This window comes from Scatophagus argus, chromosome 5, assembly GCF_020382885.2.
Source record: "Scatophagus argus isolate fScaArg1 chromosome 5, fScaArg1.pri, whole genome shotgun sequence".
NCBI lineage: Eukaryota > Metazoa > Chordata > Actinopteri > Scatophagidae > Scatophagus > Scatophagus argus.
The window spans coordinates 9,860,669-9,880,940 of record NC_058497.1 but is presented as its reverse complement, the minus strand read 5'-3'; the positions used below and the strand labels follow the sequence as shown (position 1 = coordinate 9,880,940).

General features: G+C 41.7%; 2 protein-coding genes across 5 annotated transcripts in view; one reads left to right on the top strand and one right to left on the bottom strand.

The window, feature by feature from the left end:
• The window catches only part of veph1 (ventricular zone expressed PH domain-containing 1), a 70,688-nt gene that overhangs the window by 14,296 nt on the left and 36,120 nt on the right, over positions 1 to 20,272 (top strand). The window lies entirely within an intron of this gene.
• Positions 1,675 to 10,048, bottom strand: ptx3a (pentraxin 3, long a). Of its 2 annotated transcripts, XR_006843347.1 has the most exons (5): positions 9,706 to 10,048; positions 6,478 to 6,637; positions 5,362 to 5,801; positions 2,698 to 3,417; positions 1,675 to 2,355 (listed from the first exon to the last, which is right to left on the bottom strand). XR_006843347.1 is itself a non-coding variant. In XM_046388617.1 (4 exons), the coding sequence occupies exons 1-4, from the start codon at positions 9,845 to 9,847 to the stop codon at positions 2,759 to 2,761; spliced, it is 1,401 nt and encodes a 466-aa protein (XP_046244573.1). In that variant the 5' UTR covers positions 9,848 to 10,048; the 3' UTR covers positions 1,675 to 2,758. The 2 variants fall into 2 exon arrangements, 1 of the variants encoding a protein (XP_046244573.1); XM_046388617.1 differs by having other exon boundaries at positions 1,675 to 3,417.

Here is a 20,272-nt window from a genome sequence, read left to right as displayed (position 1 = left end):
GCACTTTCAAATGTTTACCCCCTGCTGCATCCCACTGCTGAGGCTCATCTGCTGTGCTTTGAGCATTTCCAACTCAAGTTGCCTATTTAAGAAGCCTCTACTCTCTTTCCCACCGAAAACCTCAGCATGAACACAGCACAACATAAACACAAGACTACAATCACACATACGCATGACAAACTGTCTACACACACACACACAGAGCTCATAGAGGCAATAATAGATGACCTCTCATCTGCAGCCCTTTGTTCAGGATGCTGATGTAATGGGGTTTGGGTTTGGATTGGGTACTCGTGTGTGTGGTGTGTGTTTGTGTTTATATTGTACATTTGTTAGTGAAGCCTGAGGTTGCCACGTGTGGGTTTTCACTTATACTCTGCATTTTTCTGTGGTCTTTTGAAGGCAATGTGTTGGCACATGAATTGACTGTAAAGTAAATGGTAAACTGACTTGCCTTTGTATAACACTTTTCCTGTCTGCCAACACATGGCACATTCACACACATTCATACACGGATGGCAGAGGCTGCCATACAAGAAGCCTATCTGTTCATCAGGAGGGATATACTTCTCTCTATTCAAAGCACTTCACAGGATTTCCATGCTCGGTCATTTATACAAATATTCACATACCGATGGAACAGCTATTGGGAGCAATTTGGGCTTGAATGTCTTGCACAAGGCAGCCAGAGGAGGGGATTAAACCAGTGACCCTCTGATTGGTGGACGACCCCTGCTCTACCACTTGAGCCACAGCTGCTCTAGCTTTGTTTTATTTCTGTCGTATATCTGTCAGTTCAGTATAGCGAGCTTTCTGAGGTGTGTATGTGTGTGTGTGTGTGTGTCTGTTTACTTGTTACAGGAAGTCAACAGCAGGATACAGAAAGGAAGTTTTACAGCCTTCTACAGTAACCAGTACCCGCAGACAGAAACATATGGCATTGCTTTTGCCCCACAGGGGTTTTAAAGTTCCTTCCTTCTTTAAGTAAAACCTGATCTTAACACTGAAGCTTGGAATGTGTCATCCGTCAGGGTTATATGTCTATTTGGCTCCCCTGCTGTGAAACATGTGTAGTTACTGTACTGTGGCTTGTAAGCTTAAGAGGCGGTGGAGTGGGGAAGGTTTGGGGCAGGTGGGTTTAATGGGAATCCTGAACATGAAAGGTGAAGTTTCCATTTTGTAACAGGTCACAGTTGTAGAAACAGTTGGAGACTGTGCAGAGGTTATAGCTGCAGGAGAAAGCTGTTGTATTTTACTAATGGGGCTGTAGCAGTAAATTGCAAGCACATGGGAGCACCAAAAATTTTGTGTATGGTCTACATCATAAGCTGTGTGATTCGAACTTCGGCTTTCTGCTATTTATGGAGACAAATGTAGTGTTGTAGTGATGACTCTTTGACTGCCAACAGATTTCATTTTAAATGTGAATCCAAGGCACATAAAACAACTGGTTTTTTAATGCTAGAAAGTAACATTGATGAGGGAAAGCAGTTTTATTTTCAAATGTTGATCCAGTGTATCCAGTGTATCTTTGACTTATTTACAGCATATTGACTTATCTTTATCCTTGAAAGATGCTATACAAATAATTTTGGGTTACCTTGAAAGCTTTGGATAAGCAGTCAAATGTGGTCTTGATAAGATTTTGAAATGACAGAAAAACACTGACACTGGTTTATCCAACAAACCTGAAATGTTTATTCATACCTCACTCTTCATTCATCCTGCCATGTTATGCAAAATATATTTATGTACAAAATACATTCACCTTTTCACAAGAACAACCAAAACAGCAAAAACAATTTACAGTATAATACAGCTTAGTTCATAAAAGATTAGATTGTGTAAACATTATCCTCAGTTTCTTTTATCAAATAAAAAAAAAATGTCAATCTCACATCACAAATGTAACAGTTTTAGTCTTATGCAGTATTAAAAAAGAAGGCACACACATTTCTTACCCTAAAATTAAATGAGAGCTACTGACAAAGACTTAACAAAGCAGAACTGGAATTACATAACTCATATGAATGTAAACACTTTTGATGAGTATAAGTTTGGAAATGTAAGGTTTTAAAAATGCTTTAAAAGCTTTTGTGAAATTCATGAAAATGATGATATTGAAACAAAAAAAATTATTTCATTTGAAACTATTTGTAGAGTTGCTAGTTGGCCATGCTTGAAGTGAAAGCAAGTACAGCAGTTTTCACTCACACAGGTATTCAATACATCCTTTGTTGCACAGCATATTGCATTACAACGCAGAATTAACATGTTGTCATAGTACCTCTTCTGTTAGTTGGAATGGGGTTAAACGGCAGTTGATCTTCAACTTGTTGCCGTTTCTGTACAAATCTAGACAAAAAGAAATGTGTTATTGCTGTAAAACATGTATCTCTCTACAGTTAGAAGACAATTTCTCGTGACTGTGTGTGACCTCTTATTCCCCTGTCATGTGTGGATGTCTGGTGATTACTCTTTTTCCTGGCTCAGAACTCGTTCACATCAACAATAGACTCTTTGTCTTTCTTGCAGTCTAATTAAGTCTTTGGTAAATGTCTTTCCTGCAACAATTTTTCTACGCTGAATGTTTTCCAGTGTGTGTGTGTGTGTGTGTGTGTGTTAAGGCCACAGTTCGAAAGATTATGTGACAAAATGAACTTTCATATCTTTAGTTTTAGTATGAAAACTCATTACCATGTTGCTGATATTCATAATGATGCTGATGGCAATTTCCACCACGGAGGGTATGAATCTGTTAGTGGATGAATTGAGCACCTCCATGTGGCACCATCTCCGTCACTCCCCACGCCACAATGTTACCCCTCTGCTCGCAGCCCTGGCCCTCACTCAAAGCCAGCTGGGAAATCTCCTCCATTGACAGCACCCTGTCCCACATGTTCACCCCTGTCATCTTCCCAGCGAATGCCAGCTTGGGATCAAACCCTCCTTCAAACCCTGGTACCCCGCTCTCGCTGTTTTGAGCGCAACAGCCGTTCCTTTCTTGCCCCAGCTGGAATGATCCTCCGTCAGGTAAGACATGTCCCTCAGCCACTCCAGGTGTGGTGGCCACCTTTTTCCCACCTGCCCACAGAGATGCCAAGCCTTGTTCTGATGACCAGGCCCCACACAAGTGGATCCACTCAGATGAACCTGCTGGGTTCACAACACCCCTTGCCTCAACCAAGTGAGCCTCTCCTCCGATGGTGAAGAACGCGGAGGTCTGACTGAGTAGCAGCTGGATCTCATATGGGTTACGGCGGTTTCCGTAGGAGAGCAGTACGGTTTTGTTAGAGACAGTGGTCGGCTTCACCCACATGCAGGCAGTAAAGGCGGTGAGGGAGAGAGGAACATTTGATATGACGGAGGTGTAGATTCGACGGGAACGCATGGGGAAGAGGAGCGCCATCTCACAACCTAAATAACAAAGAGACAAGATAGTTTTCATTGATTGAGAAACAACAATTCAGATATTAATTGCTGAGAGCAATGTAGTATGTCCATTAGTAAAGGTAAAGTGAGTGATTCTGAAGAAAGGTGATTTTAAATGTTGCAAGTAACTGTGAGCCAGTAAAAAGAGACATCTATGCTGCGTTGAACATCTTGTAGTTTTTTTGGTATATGTCTTTGGAGAAAAGTCATAAGGATGGTTTGCTTTGCAGGACCAAAGATGCCAATCAGCTGCAACATCACCAGCATCACAATGTTGGATCCTTTGGTTCCTGTGCTTTATGGGTGGGGTGTCCGGGTGGGGGTGGGGATGTCAATGAACATCCACATGATTGCTTTGTAAACATAAGATTATGATATGTTATCCGCTTTGTCAGTTGTGTTAATGGTGTGGCTTATCGGTGTATATACATTATTTTCAGAGATTTTCTTCTTTATCTGTAGAAAGATTTGAGCCAGCCAACCTTTGATGTCCTCAAGGTTGTTGCATCTTATATTTGTTCAGTTTGAAAGTGAGATAAAACTGGGTGTGAAAAGAGATTTTGTATTTTTGATTATGACGTGGGCTGGTGCATACAAATGGAGAATATAAGTAGAGAAAGACACAAACACAGCTCTGTTGGTGGTTCAGCAAATTGGAAAGCTCAGTCTCAATCTGCAGTCTTCACTTTGTGTTCTTTTTCACTCTCTTTCAAGTTTTCTCCTCATCATTTTTCATTTCCATTAGGCTCTCTGTCTTTTTTGCCCCCCCCCCCCCCCTTTTTAAAACCCTGACACCTCAAATATTGATGTTACATTTGACTCAGGTTTCTGCCACTCAAAACTAATGATGAAAAAGGACATTTTGAACATGTGTGTTCACTATGGTTTCCATTTGCTTCTGCTTTCCCAGGGTGCTTTGGTGTGGTTTTTGTGGCGACCTGCCAATGATTACCCTTACCTCCACTCTGTATGTAGGCCAGCTTCACATGTCTGGATTGTATGTGCATTAGATGAGTAATACAACCATGTTTGTTTTGCAGTTTTTATTTGATTAATTCTAGGAAATGAAGTTGTCTTACTGACGTGAGTGGTGCCTCTGTGGGACTAAAGTTGATCCAAGTTTACCTATTCATTCTTGATCACTAAATCTCTCAAGTTACATTGTTGTTAGTCAGCGTTCAAATCAAACAAGGTGAGCAAACCGGAGTAGTAGTTCGACTAACTGGAACCACATGCTGTAGTGGCTTGAATCTGAGTAAAATTTATGTTTGCAGTCAGTCCAGCAAGAGTTATGTATTATCCTATCTTTTCATGTCTTTATTGGCTTATTTTGTTATGTTTCAACATCTAAAAGTCTCATTAAATACCTGTCAGTGAAAAAATAGCTAAAGGCAAGTTTAGATTGATGGATGAAGTCGCTTTGCCTGAGCAGAGAGACCCAGAATTTGACCCATTTTTTTTCTTTTAACTTGTGTGATGACTCATCAAGATGTGTTTATAATAAATGTTAAAGAAACTGACTCAATAACTGAGCATTGTAGAGCTGACCCGATACTTGCCTTCCAGCCCGTCTTCTCCATGTTGGGCTTTACCCTGTTGTCTGAGACTAATATTATTAAGAGAAGGGAAAGGGATAGGTTTTTACTTGAGGAGGACAACGCGCCTGGAGACAGACAGAGGAAGTGGAAAAGGTATTTAGGACAAACACAAGCTGCATGATTAGTTGTTATATGTTGAGAAGCAAGGCCTGACAGAGGGGGGTCTCATTCTTTTACTTGAAGCTTGACCTGAATGTGTCATTGCGGAAGAAAATTTGAACGTGTAAGGTTGTTTGGGTGGCGCTCTTGAGAAAGGAAACAAATACAAAGAAACAGAAATGAACAGGTAGAGACAGACGTAGAGGTTGCTGGTGGTAAGATGATATCATACCTGCGGGTAGCTGTCTTTGCCTTGATGATCTCTGCACCTCCTCCAGTTCCACCCTTGTCTGTTGCAGTGCAGCCAGCACCCCATCTAAAGCCACCTCTCGTGATGTGACCTCTTGCTCTGAGGTCCCTGCAGCTCCAACTTCTGGAAGCTGGGATCTAGTCTTTGAATTCATTCCTGTGCCAGCTCCCGGGCTGCTGAAGCAACTGGTCTCCAGTTTAGCGAGTCGAGAAGCTAGTGTTTGCGCTGTGGAGAGGAGCTGCTGCATTATTGCCTCCAGGTGGTTTGAATTCCCGACAGAATTGCCACCAGCAGCAGTAGTCTGATCTCTAATTTTGAGGCGTTCCAAGGTTTCTCTGAGGCGTCCTTCCAGTTGCAAGGCCGTCCTTCTTCCTGCTGTCTCCACTGCAATCCCACAGGAGCTACCATACTGGGCTACAAATCTGATAAAAAAAAAAGGCCAAAGGAAATGTTTTGAACCTTTTCCCCCCAGCAACCAAAGCTTATTTAGCTCCCGGAACTTGGCTTAAAATTCACCCATAACATCACTGAAATTAAAACGGATTGGACAATCAGAATACTGGTGTGAAGTAGAGATTAAAGGATTTATTGAGCAATCGATCAGGCAATCCGCAGAAAAATCATCTGCAACAATTTTGGTGAGCCATTTTTATTCAGTCATTTAAAAGGACAGTTCTGAAAATAATCAGTCCTAGTCCTAGTACCTCATTGGATTAAGGATAGCAGCACTAGTAGTTCACGTTGGAACCATTGTCTTTATACCAAACTACACCATATCATTGCACAGACTGAGACGTGCATTTACTTATGGACAAGACACTCACGTATGTAGACAGTAATGGTATCCCCCTCGGCTGAGCTGTAACATGTATGTTCAAATGTATTTTTGATGCTTTAAGCAGCGCAAGCAAAGGGCCATCTAGTTTTGTCATGTTCAAGAGAAAGCAGACACCTCTACTGCCCATATCTCCAAAACTCTGCAACTCACACCAAAACTATCTAGATGAATAAACAGCACTTCAGGTATTTTGGGGTGAACTGTCCCTTTAAATAAAATTTGTTTTAATCTTGTTTGAGACCACCTTTTGTCCAACCAACCTGAGCATTTCTTGTCGCAGTGACCCCATCTCCACCTTGATGATGTCATCTGCGTACTGAAGCAGCATGTTCTCCCTCATCTGACTGTTCTCCAGCATCGAGAAGATTTTGTCCCATTTGTTCAAGTTGGAAGAACTGCAGGGAGCTGTGCTCGGTGTGGCTGTAGAGGGGGATGGTAAAAAAGAGAGAGAAAAAAAGAGAAAAACTCACAAATTCGAGAGAAGATTAAAACAAGGATGTTTGTACATCATATATGCAGGGGATTTCATTTGGTTTAGTGTTGTACTCCCTTATATCCCCTGTCTATTCTAATGACAGAGAAATATTGACAGTGTGTCATGAATTCAATGCGATACTTCAATTATCATATGCTAAATTTTGGAAATGCAACTTCCCTAATAGTTTGGAATTTAAACAGCATGTAACTAATGCAGTCAGTTATTTAGGCATTGGCTACAGCCACCCAGGAAACTTTTGGCGTGTATTTGTATACATTCTGGCAAAACGGCTAAAGTATACCGAATTAGCCATTAATAGTTCCTGTTTGCAATGCACCCATCAATGTATACATACAACTGTCACTGGATTACCAAAGAAAACTTTAAAACATGATGATTTTCAGCCAAATTTGAATTTTGACTCCAACTGCCACTGTAGGCACTAAAAGGTTTTAAGTGCCTTTCACCTCACGAAGTATTTCACATCACTAAGGTCCAGGAGCTTTCTGATCATGTATCATATGTCATCATAATCAGATCTTCAACAAATGAAAGTGATGGAAAAGTGAATTTGGCTCACAGAGTATAACAAGGTTTAACTTGCTCAGTGTATTTATTTTCAGTTGTGGCTTCAGAAAGAGTAAGCAGGAAATTTTTATCAGATGCGCTGGGTTGAACACACTATGATCTCCAAGCTTTGACAGGACATCCACATACACATACTTAATGGAGGAAGACAGAAAAGCGAAGAGCACAAAGATACAAATACTGCTGCCTTCTTGACTCAAATAGACAGTGAAGAAAGTTGAACAACAAATGAAGAGAACATAGATATACACTCCTTAGAGAAACATAGAGAAAGGAGTGTAAAATGAAAGAATGTGGCAGACACACGCTGTTCTGATAAACGTTTAAGCCTCTTAAAGTCTGTTTATACCTGTGAAATTCTTCCAGAGGGGCATTATTACAGCACTGCAGGATTTGTTTTGGCTGCCTGTCCTCACAGTTCAAAGTAAATTAGGCAGAAGGCTTCGTGCACTCTGCTCCCTCTAACTTACCAGCCTAAAAGTGCAGGCCTGTCAGGGGTAGAAAGGATTTTGATGGATCTGAGCATAAGTAAAGTGTAAAATGAGCTTGGAGATTAGCTTGGATTCTTGTCTTTGAGGTACTTTTGACCTACTGAGTTTGAGAGCTTGTCAGGTCAAATCCGCTTCTGCATTTACTTTAAGTTTCTTATGTCTTGTTTTTCTTTGTTTTATCTGTTATATTATTATTTGTTAAAACTGTACTACTACTGTACTACTGCTGCTACTACTACTACTACTACTGTTCTTTCAATATTGAATTACACTTATTCTTACAACAACCTGTCTTTTCAAGTTTTATGCAGCAGTTAATCTGCACACACTGTGTGTACATGTACATTCATTTTAATCAATATCCAGTAGAAAAAGGACCGATGGAAAAGTGCTAACTGAAGAAGAATCTGTATCCTCCTTTTGCCAACAGTCTGGGCTTACTTATCTACTACGTGTAATTTATTAGTCTGTCATTCATTTGAAAATGAACTGCCATGACCTCTCTCATGTTGTTATCATTAATTCAAATTCCACTTTTTAGCAGGTCACAAGTAAAAATCTGTGTCTTCCTCCAGGCTTTGACCTCTTAAACTGTACTGAACTCACGTGATTTAACTTCCTTGTTCCAGAGGCCAATTACAATTTTTTTGGTTTCTTCTCGATCCCACCTTTTCTTGCTTTGGCAGGCAGAAACAATCTTTTTTTTTTTCCTCTTTACGACTCAGTCTTTGTCATTTGTTCAAACCAATCTCTTTTGGCTCTAGTCATGTTTAACCACATTGTAGACTGTGCTCAGAACAAAGTTAGCTGCCTCTTAACTGTTGGTGCTGCAATTATACCTCCTGCCAGCTTTAAAACAACAAGCAAATGCAAAATGCAAGCACTGAGGGGCCCACTGCACGCACGGAAACATGCACTCACACTTTGTCTTTCGTGTGCGCACCTGAACATATTCTCTCAGAACCAAAACAGGTGAGAGTTTCATAGTGACACACTGTGTATTGTGTTTCTGTGACTGGTGAGCAGTCAGTCATGTTGTAATATGTGTTCATCCCATCAGCAACTGAAAAAGCCGTCTGCTTTTCCGGCTCAGCATATTCTTTGATGCTGCTCGTCTCATAGACAAACTCTGTCTCTGGTAACAGTAACAGTGTACTGTACATACTGTGGTACTCTGTTCTGTCCCCTTCTCTGGATTTAAGTCTGTCTTTTGTAAATTTTGTCTATAATTGCTCTTATATATTTTATATTTTTAGTTCTTTTCTTATTTTAGTTTTAGATACCTCTTAATATTTATTTGCAACTTTCTCTGTTTAGTTGTGCTTATTTCAATCCTTTTGTTGCTCTAACAACTGCGTTTTCACTCTGGGGATCGGCTAAGGGTTATCTTATCTTTTTAGTACATATTACGCTAAAGTACTCAACAAACTAACCAAACCAGACATGAAAATGAACAGTCTCATATCCACCGCTCTGTCATGCTGAAACATCAGCAACACAATCATCAATATCATACAAGTGAATCACTAAGTTCATCAAAACATATATTTAATGGTTTGTGTATTTATATAAAACCCAGCTTATTTCTCCTCAATCTCTTGGTTTTCTGCGCTCTTGCATCTTATGGTAGTGTTAGTAAAGACTCTGCAGCATATTTGTGACTGATGCCTCATGCATCATTTTTAGCACAAGGAGTATTACAAACGCTGATTACCACTCAAGTCAGTACGACAGATGTGGAACATATCATGTAAGGACAGTGACATCAATGTCCCGAACTAACCTCTCACACAACCCCATACATGATTCCTATGATAAATCAATTTTTACGCTCTATAATTTAATTAAATTGCAACCATGGCCATCTTCAATAGAGAAATCTTTGGTTTCAGCTTACACACACACACATACACACACAGTTTAAAACTTACGCTCTGGCGTGTCTCCCTCTGTGATTTCATTGTAGTAGGTGTCAGCGTAGTTGACCTCAATATCATCCTCCCCGTATGCGAGAACCAGGCACACACATGCCGACAGCACACACAGTGCTTGGGGGAGCCTCAACAGAAACATACTGCTGCTGCCGGTGATTGAGTGTGTGAGTGATTGTATGAGGACAAATGAGTGTGTCTGGTAAGTTTCAAGTGTGCTCCTCTGTCTACCTACTTTCTTCGTCTTTGTGTGTGTGTGTGTGTTGTGAGAGAAGGTTTCAGTCAGCTTGTGTGTGTTTTGTCTCTACTACTCGTCTCTGTCTGTCTCTCTTTACAGCGCTGCAGGTCCCCCACTCTGTTTATCAACCCCTCACTCTCATACAGTACTTGTCCCTCCTCCCAAATGTCTCCCCACCTCTCTCTCTCTCTCTCTCTCTCTCTCTCTCTCTCTCTCTCTCTTACTCTCTCTCTCTCTCTCTCTCCCTTTCTTTCTCTCTCTCATTCTTCCTTGTTAAATGCTGAGCAATCCTTTGGCAGGAAGCCTGACAGTGTAGTCCAACCAGATAGGGGCTGCTTGGGCTCTACACATGCACACAATTCAGTTAAATTATATAGCCCCAATTCACAACAAAAGGCAGAAATTCATATTACTATATAGAACTTAAGAGAGCTTTTTAATTTTCTCTATTTATCTGAAAGCCTGCAGACCTTAATCCTCAGCCTTATATGCTTTTTCTGGGAGGGTAAGTCTGATTTATTGCAGCTTGAGATGAGGGGACACATGACACTGCTATAGCAGAGTGAGCAGATATGTTGTAAACAAGCCAGCAGTTAAGCAATCAAAACCGCTTTTCTATGGAAACCCACAAGTGCTAATCATGCACAACTAAGTCATAGTTGAACCAGAATGTCTGTGATATGGTTACAGTTTGGGTGTTGATTGTATCATTTGACTTCCTTTTATTGACCTAATCAGTAATGGGTTTAAACTGTCTGTGACCGTTTCTGATTATTGCATAATCTTTGTAGTATTGTTGTCCCCAGGAGCTCATTTTGCCAAATTTACATAGATGCAATTTGCAGTTTGAGATAATTTCCTCTCATGTTCATTTGTACGTGCTTTGTTCATGAAAAATGAACATCATACCAGACAAGAGGCCTGAAAGACTTACGAATTGATCTGCAACTTACAAGCAATGTGAAATGTGATGCCTCCACCATTCACTTTGATGAGAAAAATAAAATCCGTGCTGTGATAAACAGGAATAACTCTTCAACCCTAAAACTAATCCTTACACTAATGTGAAGTGAGCCTAAAATATCTTTTGATATGAACCCAAATTTAGGTGTAAACCCCACTATTACACAAAATTATAGATTCAAACACGTGAGGAATGTCCTTTAAGGAAATGAGGAAATGTTTGAAACTTTCTCTAAATTTCCATCCTTGTGAAAACATTTGGCTGTCAGAAGTATGCTGAAATTGGCGAGCGAGGCGGTGAGTAATGCGTCGTTGGAGGTAGTCTGTATGTCGTAATCAGATACAACTCCTGCAACTCGCAGAGAGAAAGAGAAAGGGGGAGAGGGGGGTTATAGAAGGGGGAAGAAGCAGGGAACATAAACTTTGCTGATTTTCACCCCATGCAGAGATGATGTGTGTGAGCATGTGTGTGGTGTGTGTGTGTGAGCATGTGTGTGGTGTGTGTGTGTGTGTGTGTGTGCTGAGGGAAGTTTGAATGGCTCCCAGACATCAGGGGGTTTCTTAATGTGTTCACTGTTCTACTGCTTTGCTGTTATTTTTGTCTTATTCATGTATTTATTAGCTTTGCACATATATATATATATTTATATGCTTATTTATTTATTTTTTATTCTATATTTAGATTTGTGTGTAGAGTGCATGTGCATGTGTGAATGTGTATGTTCTTGTGCATGTGTGTGTATTTTCATGGAGATGGAAATAATGACGTCCTCATGAGATTTTAGGATTTTCCCATTCTCCCACTCCCATCCTGCTCCCACTTCCTCCATCTTTTCGTCTGTCTGTCTCCCTCTCATTGTATCTGTCTTCTCTCTGTCAGACACCTACTGGAACACACACACTCGTTCTCTTGTTATCTGGGTGGAACAGCCTTTTCATTCAGATAGTTGTGCAGAGAGAGAGAGGAGCTGTGTGAGGGGAAAAAAAAGGAAATAGAAGAAATGATAACATCAAATAGAGAGCAAAGGAGGACAGACATGTGTCTCATAACTCAAACCTGTCAAGTTTGGTCGGCGTCGATGACGCAGAAAATAGCTGAACCCCGATGCAGAGTCAAATAGGGCAGGCAGGCAGGCAGGCAGATCCAAGCAAAAGTCTTTATTTAAACTAAACTAAACTCAAAAAACACACACACTTACTGTGGCAAAATCAAGGCAAGGCATGGCATGGCATGGCATGGCAAAAAAGATCCTGACATGACGTGGGGGGAAAAAACACAGACGCTCTGACAACAGTGACTGGGAAGACAAGGACTAAATAGACAAGACAACGAGACACAGGTGACACACATCAGGAGGGAGAAAGCAATCAGGAAAACTAAAAGCAAAGCTACATGAAAACAGGACACACAGGGGAAGTGACGCTTTCAAAATAAAGCAGGACATGACAAAAACCTTGAACTTAATACATGGAAGCACAAGACAAACATGGAACATGGCACATGGACAGAAATCAAAAGACAAAGCATAACTCAAAAACACCAGGCATGACAGAACCCCCCCCTTAAGGGACAGATCCCAGATGTCCCTTCAAAAAAAGAAACACAGGTCTAACACAGGCTGGGTGGCTGGAGGGGGGAAAACCAAAGAGGCATGAAACAAGGAAAAAACAAAGTCAGGGATTCAGCCCTGGTGTAGGGCAGTGGCCCAACCTGCAATCTCGGGCGGGCGGCCCCAGTTCGACACCCAGGTGGGGCTTGATAAGTCAGGGGGTCTGCCCAAATGCTGGGCCAGGACACAACGTGAGGCCTTAGGCGGTCTACCAGAATGCTGGGCCGGGACCGAAGACTGAGCCATGAGCCGCCTCTGTGGCGACCCGACGAGGCATGGAGACTTGACGATCAGACGTGGTGACCTGACGAGACGTGGAGACATGGCGAGACGTGCTGACCTGACGAGACGTGGAGACTTGGCGACCTGACGTGGAGACCTGACGAGACGAGGAGACTTGGCGGCAAGACGTGGTGACCTGACGAGACGTGGAGACTTGGCGGCAAGACGTGGTGACCTGACGAGACGTGGAGACTTGGTGACCTGACGTGGAGACCTGACGAGATGTGGAGACTTGGCGAGACGTGGAGACTTGGCGAGACGTGGAGACTTGGCGAGACGTGGAGACTTGGCGGCAAGACGTGGTGACCTGACGAGACGTGAAGATCTGGCAACGAGACGTGGCGACTTGGAGACCTGACGAGGAGACCGGGTGAGACGAGGCGTGAAGGCAGACAAACCCAGACCTGGAACAGTGGGCTGCGATCCATCAGCTGAAGCACGGGGCCTTGGCGTAGCTTGGGGTGCTGGCGGACCCAGACCTGGAACAGTGGGCTGCGGTCCATCAGCTGAAGCATGGGGCCCTGGCGTAGCTTGGGGTGCTGGCGGACCCAGACCTGGAACAGTGGGCTGCGGTCCATCAGCTGAAGCATGGGGCCCTGGCGTAGCTTGGGGTGCTGGTGGACCCAGACCTGGAACAGTGGGCTGCAGTCTATCAGCTGAGGCGAGGAGAGCGGAGACGGCAGACAGCCGCTCCATCAGGGTCTGGAATGTGGCGTCGATCTCCGCGACGGTTGGCGGCTCGATCCGCGGATTCCGCCCCGGCAGCGGGGAGCCTGTTGCTGGATGGAGGCCTCCCTGGGGCCTGAAGCGGCGCATCTGCTCCTCCCAGAGTTCCACCAGATTGGGAGGCCGGGCCGCCAGTCCGGTGCCCGCACTAGGAGACTCTACGGGGTTCATGTTGGTCAGAGCGTTCTGTCAAGTTTGGTCGGCGTCGATGACGCAGAAAATAGCTGAACCCCGATGCAGAGTCAAATAGGGCAGGCAGGCAGGCAGGCAGATCCAAGCAAAAGTCTTTATTTAAACTAAACTAAACTCAAAAAACACACACACTTACTGTGGCAAAATCAAGGCAAGGCATGGCATGGCATGGCATGGCAAAAAAGATCCTGACATGACGTGGGGGGAAAAAACACAGACGCTCTGACAACAGTGACTGGGAAGACAAGGACTAAATAGACAAGACAACGAGACACAGGTGACACACATCAGGAGGGAGAAAGCAATCAGGAAAACTAAAAGCAAAGCTACATGAAAACAGGACACACAGGGGAAGTGACGCTTTCAAAATAAAGCAGGACATGACAAAAACCTTGAACTTAATACATGGAAGCACAAGACAAACATGGAACATGGCACATGGACAGAAATCAAAAGACAAAGCATAACTCAAAAACACCAGGCATGACAAAACCACAGGAACAGGCAGCGACAATCCGATGAAAGCATGAACTCTAATCTTTCAATGGATACCACGTTGAAGTCTGTAGATCAAATAACGACTGAGCTGTTATTTCTGGTATTTTGGCAAAAAATCTGAGAAACCGCATGTTTCATCCAAGGGTAAACAACTTTTTCTAATTTCTATCATAGTGTGACACTTTATGACTTATAAACTAGGTAAACTAGGCTTTGTTCAAAAAGGCATTAGAGTGGCGTGTGAATGTGGAGCCATACCTGGATGGAGGGTACAAAATACCTTATCATCGAGAGAGGCAGACAAATATTATGGAAGGTAGAAAATGAAAATGACACACACATGTTTATATATGCACAGTTTGTGTGTTGAATCATTTTGTTTTGCGTCTACTGCCTGAGGCAAGACGTAAACCCCTTAAAGGCCTTGGCTATATTTAGGGCAATTTCACTACCTTTACTCACAAGCATTTATCTTGGCCAGTACAAATTCCCTCCATACGTGCTATATGTTGTTTTTTTTCCGCACAGTCAGAGCTACCCAGATCATTTTATGTGGTAATGCTTGCATATATTTTATATACATATTCACATTACCAAAAAATATTTTACATATCATGAAATTCTTACATTTTTACATGGATCTCACCATAGAAAGCTGCCAATAGGCATATCTTTTCATATTTGTGTGGGGGAGTCTCTCTGGAATCTGGCAAAATAAGAACCATGATGGTGGGACACTCTATGACTTACCACTACCACACAAAAACATGTGCTTTGTGCCAGAAGGAAATAAATGCCTTTCTTTTTTAATTATTTTTACTGAAATAAATGAGATTGTATTATTCCTGATAAAAAAGGTGGTTTATTTGAAACAAATGTGCAACCTTCACATCTTACAGAATAGTAAATTAGTGAGGTACAGTATGGCTGTATTTGTGTTCACTTCTCTGTGCTCACACTCTGAACTTTATGCTCTGGGATTGTGACCTGAACATCAGCTGAGGCTACTGCTTTTGTGTGGGCACATTCACAGTAACCTTCGTACGCACTGGTGACCTGCGCTCTTCTTTTCACAACATCCGAGTCATTACAACGAAAAGCAAAAAGCATCATCATCCTATTACACATTATCTGTTGGGGAAGGGGCTTTGGTGTTACAAGATACAGCATGTTCTTGATTTCCCCCCACACTGATGTTTTAGCACACCAGGCCACTAAAAAACTGATGCTTATGGAGTGAGATGAGTTGGAAAGTATTTTCTCACGTCATTGTCATCACACACTATCATACATGATCCTCAGTCTCGAGGTGCAAACAGTGAGTTAAGACGTGAGATTGTCTTCTGGACAAAAATGACAACATTGGATGTATATTTCCATAGCTCATAAAGACCTACATTTGCAGAGCCGTGAACAGAAAATAGAGCAAAAGTCTCGGATTACAAGGAAAAGCCTTGGAGAGGGGGACCTGGGACAGATATGATGGATCTAAAGTGTTGGCCTTTTACGAACTTTGACACAGGAGACTGGGGTTTGCATTTTGTAACCATGACGCTGACCTTTTCAAAACCTATCAAAGTGTTTTTGATGTCAAAACCTCCCATAACCAGAGCTGCAACAGTTCACAACATGCTGGACTCATAAGGACAAATGTCAATATGATATGACATCAAGTGTGCAGATGTGTCAGCTGCACCTCCAGCTGTGCCTAATCCCTGCTGACTCAGCAGCTAGTGAAAGAAGTGCATAGTAATGTGTCTGTATGGGACTTGTCATTGACCGGGAGCATCACTTTCATTCCTTTAGTAATGACGTGATGAAGAAAGGTTGAAGACAGGCTGCGGGTGAAGTTATCTAGGTGAAAGGGAAGAACGGTTACTGAGTTTACTTCACTCATGACACAGAAATGCACAGAATCCCAAAGATATGGGCTCTCTGGGAGAGGTATGACTCCTGTCTATTCCATTTGACAGTTTCTCCCAGCCCTCTCCTGTCTGAGGTTATTTGAGCCGCGTGATATACGACCTTCTGGGTGTACATGTGAAATGAAAATCATTTGTGCTCGTGCTCATCTCTGCATTTTTGCTCTGTGCAATAACCTGTCTTGTATAACAGTTAAGTGTTTAAGTGTTTCTTTTGGCCTTGTGACACACTAAAATAAAATGGTGAACATAGTAAAAACATTATATCTGTGTAACATCAATATGTTAGCACCCTTATTGTGAGCTGCTGTTAGCATTTAGTTCAAAGCCAACTCTCGCAGCTCCATGGCTGGAGGCTTAGTTTTGTTGATCAGAAAAGGCATTTGTCTCCGTATGCCCTTGGGACTATTGACCAGTTCTCACAATTTGCTGATTTTTTACAGATTAAAGGATTATCCTAGAAAATAATTGGTCGATTACTTGATAGCAGATGGAGTTTAACATGACTAATTTCTTGATAGCTACCATGACATCTTTGACACTTACACCCAATGAGAAAAGACAGCTAACTAAATGTGTTTGGATGTTTGCTTGTTTTTTTCTTGCCTTTTTCAAAACTTAATTGACTGTTATGTAGCTCTTCTTATACACTGTAGAGAAATGGAGGCAGGTTTTGGAGAAGTGTATAACACCTTTTTTTAGCTCAGCAGTCATGCAGTGCATCTCTATTCTCAGTTTAATAGTATCCTGATCCTCTCAAGGCTTGGACTTTTGGGGGGGCTAAAATGTTTTAACTTAGCATGTAAAAAATGAAATATGCTTGTGCATCTTTGATCCAGATTTCAGTTACGTTGTATTGGATGCACAGGTCCAAGCCCTGTGATACCTGCAGTTTATGGATTTGTCATAGCTGTGAATTGTAATGGCTTTTACCAGAGCTGTATCTCCAGCAGCGATGTTGAAAGTCGTTTTTCCCATTAGTCAGACTGTTTTAGTGTCCTCTTAGGGACATTATGGAAGTATTTTGCATGAACATTTTATTATAGTAGGGGCAAAGAATAAAGACTAAAAGAAGAATATTACTGTAAGTTAGCCAATAACTGTACTGAAGTCATTTTTTAATTCAAAGCTAAATGTTTCTGCACAATTGGTCATTCTTTTTGTGACTCACCGAGCGAATCTCTTGTGACATTTGGAAAACAGCACAGCAAACAGTTGAACACATCAGTCACTTTTCAGCTTTCTCGGAAAATGTCTGCGGAGCCTTTCAAAAATGTCGCCTTTGTGTGCAAAAGGACCAAAGGTCGTTACAGGATATTTTACTGAGATTTGCAAGTTATGGTGATGGGTTGGGCGTGTGCTGGAATGGAGGTATGAAGGTCAGATACTGTGCACACGCACACACACACACAAACACACACACATACAGTAAGCTGTAATACCACATGAGTCAAATAAGGTGGTTTAAAACATAATTATGGGTCCATAATACATTTAATCAGTAATCAATGCATAATCAATGCATGCAATGTCCTACAAGGCTGTGGCTCGCATGTGCTTTCCGTGTGTTTGGATGTGTGATCTAACAGATAAGCTCTATAAATCCTCCTCAGCGTGTTTCTGTGCAGATTCTTGTCTCCTCCTGCCATTTAACATTCCTCTGAGCAGGCATGTAAACGCTGCAACCTGGACTTTATGGTTATTTCTGTACATGTACTGTAGCTGTCTCTTTTTATGGTGATTTGTTTCGTAAGTGTAGAGATGGTTGTATGTGTGTTAATATACAGTTGTGATCTATGATTACAGGAAAGGGAAAGGCACTTAAAAGAGCCAAGTGACCATCTTATGGATATTTATGTGGATGGTTCTTTACCTCAGCCTTTGCACAGAAGAGTACAGAACAACCTGTCCTGTCTGGTCGTCTGTTTCAGGATCAAGTCTGTGTTTAAAGTGTTTTATGGCAGTGGGTCACCTGTTCTGTGAAACCTTTTAGTTCAGTTATTTCAGTTATTATTAAGATTTTATCAAATATGACAAAAGTTTACCACATGATCTACTAGCTGTTTTACATATTGTGGACCAGATGTTCACTGTTGATACAATAAATACTGTAAATATGGTAGATACTGATACTGTAATTTTACTTTGTTTATCATATTAAACTTTATTTCTTATCTTAATTTTTTTTTGCAGCATGGCTCTATGGATGTTAATGTTAGTTTATCATTTCCAGAGTGAAATAATTCAGCAAGTGTTGCATGGATTATGAAATGATATGAAAATGTCATGAAATGTTGTAAAGGAATTTATGACTCCCAGGCGATGAAGCCTAATGACTGTGGTGACTCCCGTGTAGCACCACTATGAGTGAAATGTCTCCTCGGCTACTGGGACATTTGAGATCCCTTCAGTGTGTTGGTCTCACAGTAAAGTAGTTCATCAGTCTATTCTTTTTGTCTTTCTTTCTTTGTCTGTCCTGCCTATACTGTACATTTAATAAAAGACTAACAGAGTTTAACCCCAAACATCAATACCACATTTCATTTGTGGTTTAAATCCTGCAGCACCTGTGACATAAACCTGTACAACCATTGTAGTTCAAAATGTTATTGTGGTTAAAATCCTGGTGTTTGGTGTTGGGTTTACTGTCAAACAGAAGAGCCATTGTTTGAAATCTTGAAATGTCACCAATAATGAAGTTACCATTTGAAAACAAGAATCTTTGTCCAGCGATTTGAATCATTTAAAGATGTTGCATACGTGAGTCAAAGGCTGTTGGGAAATGTTGTGGGTTTTGTTGGGCTGTGTGAATTTACACACGCCTTTATGTCCACTCATGTGTCAGCACTGACTTGCTTTTTTTTCCTGCATCAGCATCTTTGAAGGAGTATTGACAACAAATGGATAACATTTTATGCACCACAGATGTTGTATCATGACTGGGGGTCGTGTGTGTTTTCTGGGGAAAATGGGGGAAAACAGTTACAGCAAACGTGCATGAAGCTGCAGTGCAGCTACACCACAGACAGTTTCAAGGACAATTCTGTTATTTACATACTTTTAAATTTTCACAGTTTTGACCATTGATTGTCTTGGTAATAAATTTATAGTCACCAAGTTTTTCGATCTGGGAATGAAAGATGAAAAGTGAAAGTGACATATTTCATCATTGGAGGGAACTCACTCCAACGAAATTCGTGCTCTGCATTTAACCCACCCAAGTGACGTGCACACACACACAGCAAACCCGGGGCAGTGGGCGACCGCGTGCAGCGCCCGGGGAGCAGTGGGGGTTAGGTACCTTGCTCAAGGGTACCTCAGCCATGGACACCGGTACGGGGAATCGAACCAGCGATCCAACGATTACGGGTCCGACACCCTAACCGCTGATCCACGACTGCCCCATGTGGAATGTGGAAACAGTGGTACTGAGAAGACTCAAGAAGTCAGTCACTTGGTCAGATTTTAAAGTGAGGGAAACCAAATTTTAGGTACACCCAGCTAAAGGCAGGAAGTCCTGTAATAAATCTTCCCTTTTTGATGCTCTAGTTTACGGTGCTGTTGAACTGTATTGCGCTATATGGAGGTGTTTTTGTGGTTTAGTGCACTTTCACTGAAATATATTGAATGGATGAAATAATAGATAAGCCTGTTAATATATGCAATACAGTTCAACAGCACCACAAACTGCAGGCTCCAAAACATCGATGAAATGAAATCAACACTCCCCTAAAACAACAGAAACTCCACATGATGACAATCATTTATTGCAAGACTGTTGTATCAGGCTGCATTTGTTTTAGATAGGTGTACCTAATAAACTGGCAACTGAGAGTACCTCGAGTAGAGCAAACAACGCGCACAGTACAAAGATAAAAATCGGTGATATGCAGAGCATGTTGTGCATAGGATGAAACAACCAGTCACTGGAAATACTTAAAGTGAGAAAGAAAACTGAAAAAGGAAAGAAGGAAAATTCGGCGTCGCACAGTATATCAGAATAAATAAAAACATGAATGAAGGCTGTATGTTCTAAAAGTACGTCCTAAACTGTATATAAAACAATAATACCAGATTTACTAAGTTGACTCTTTGTGATATCCAAATAGTGGTGGTTTGTACTTAAACTGTGTCAT

Excerpts from the sequence above, each read along its gene's own strand:
- ptx3a (XM_046388617.1), bottom strand. The coding sequence starts at position 9,847 with ATGTTTCTGTTGAGGCTCCCCCAAGCACTGTGTGTGCTGTCGGCATGT. Across the intron at positions 6,638-9,705 it reads AGAGGGAGACACGCCAGAGC|CCACACCGAGCACAGCTCCC; the intron begins GTAAGTTTTAAA and ends CCCCCTCTACAG. Across the intron at positions 5,802-6,477 it reads CTGCGACAAGAAATGCTCAG|ATTTGTAGCCCAGTATGGTA; the intron begins GTTGGTTGGACA and ends TTTTTTTATCAG.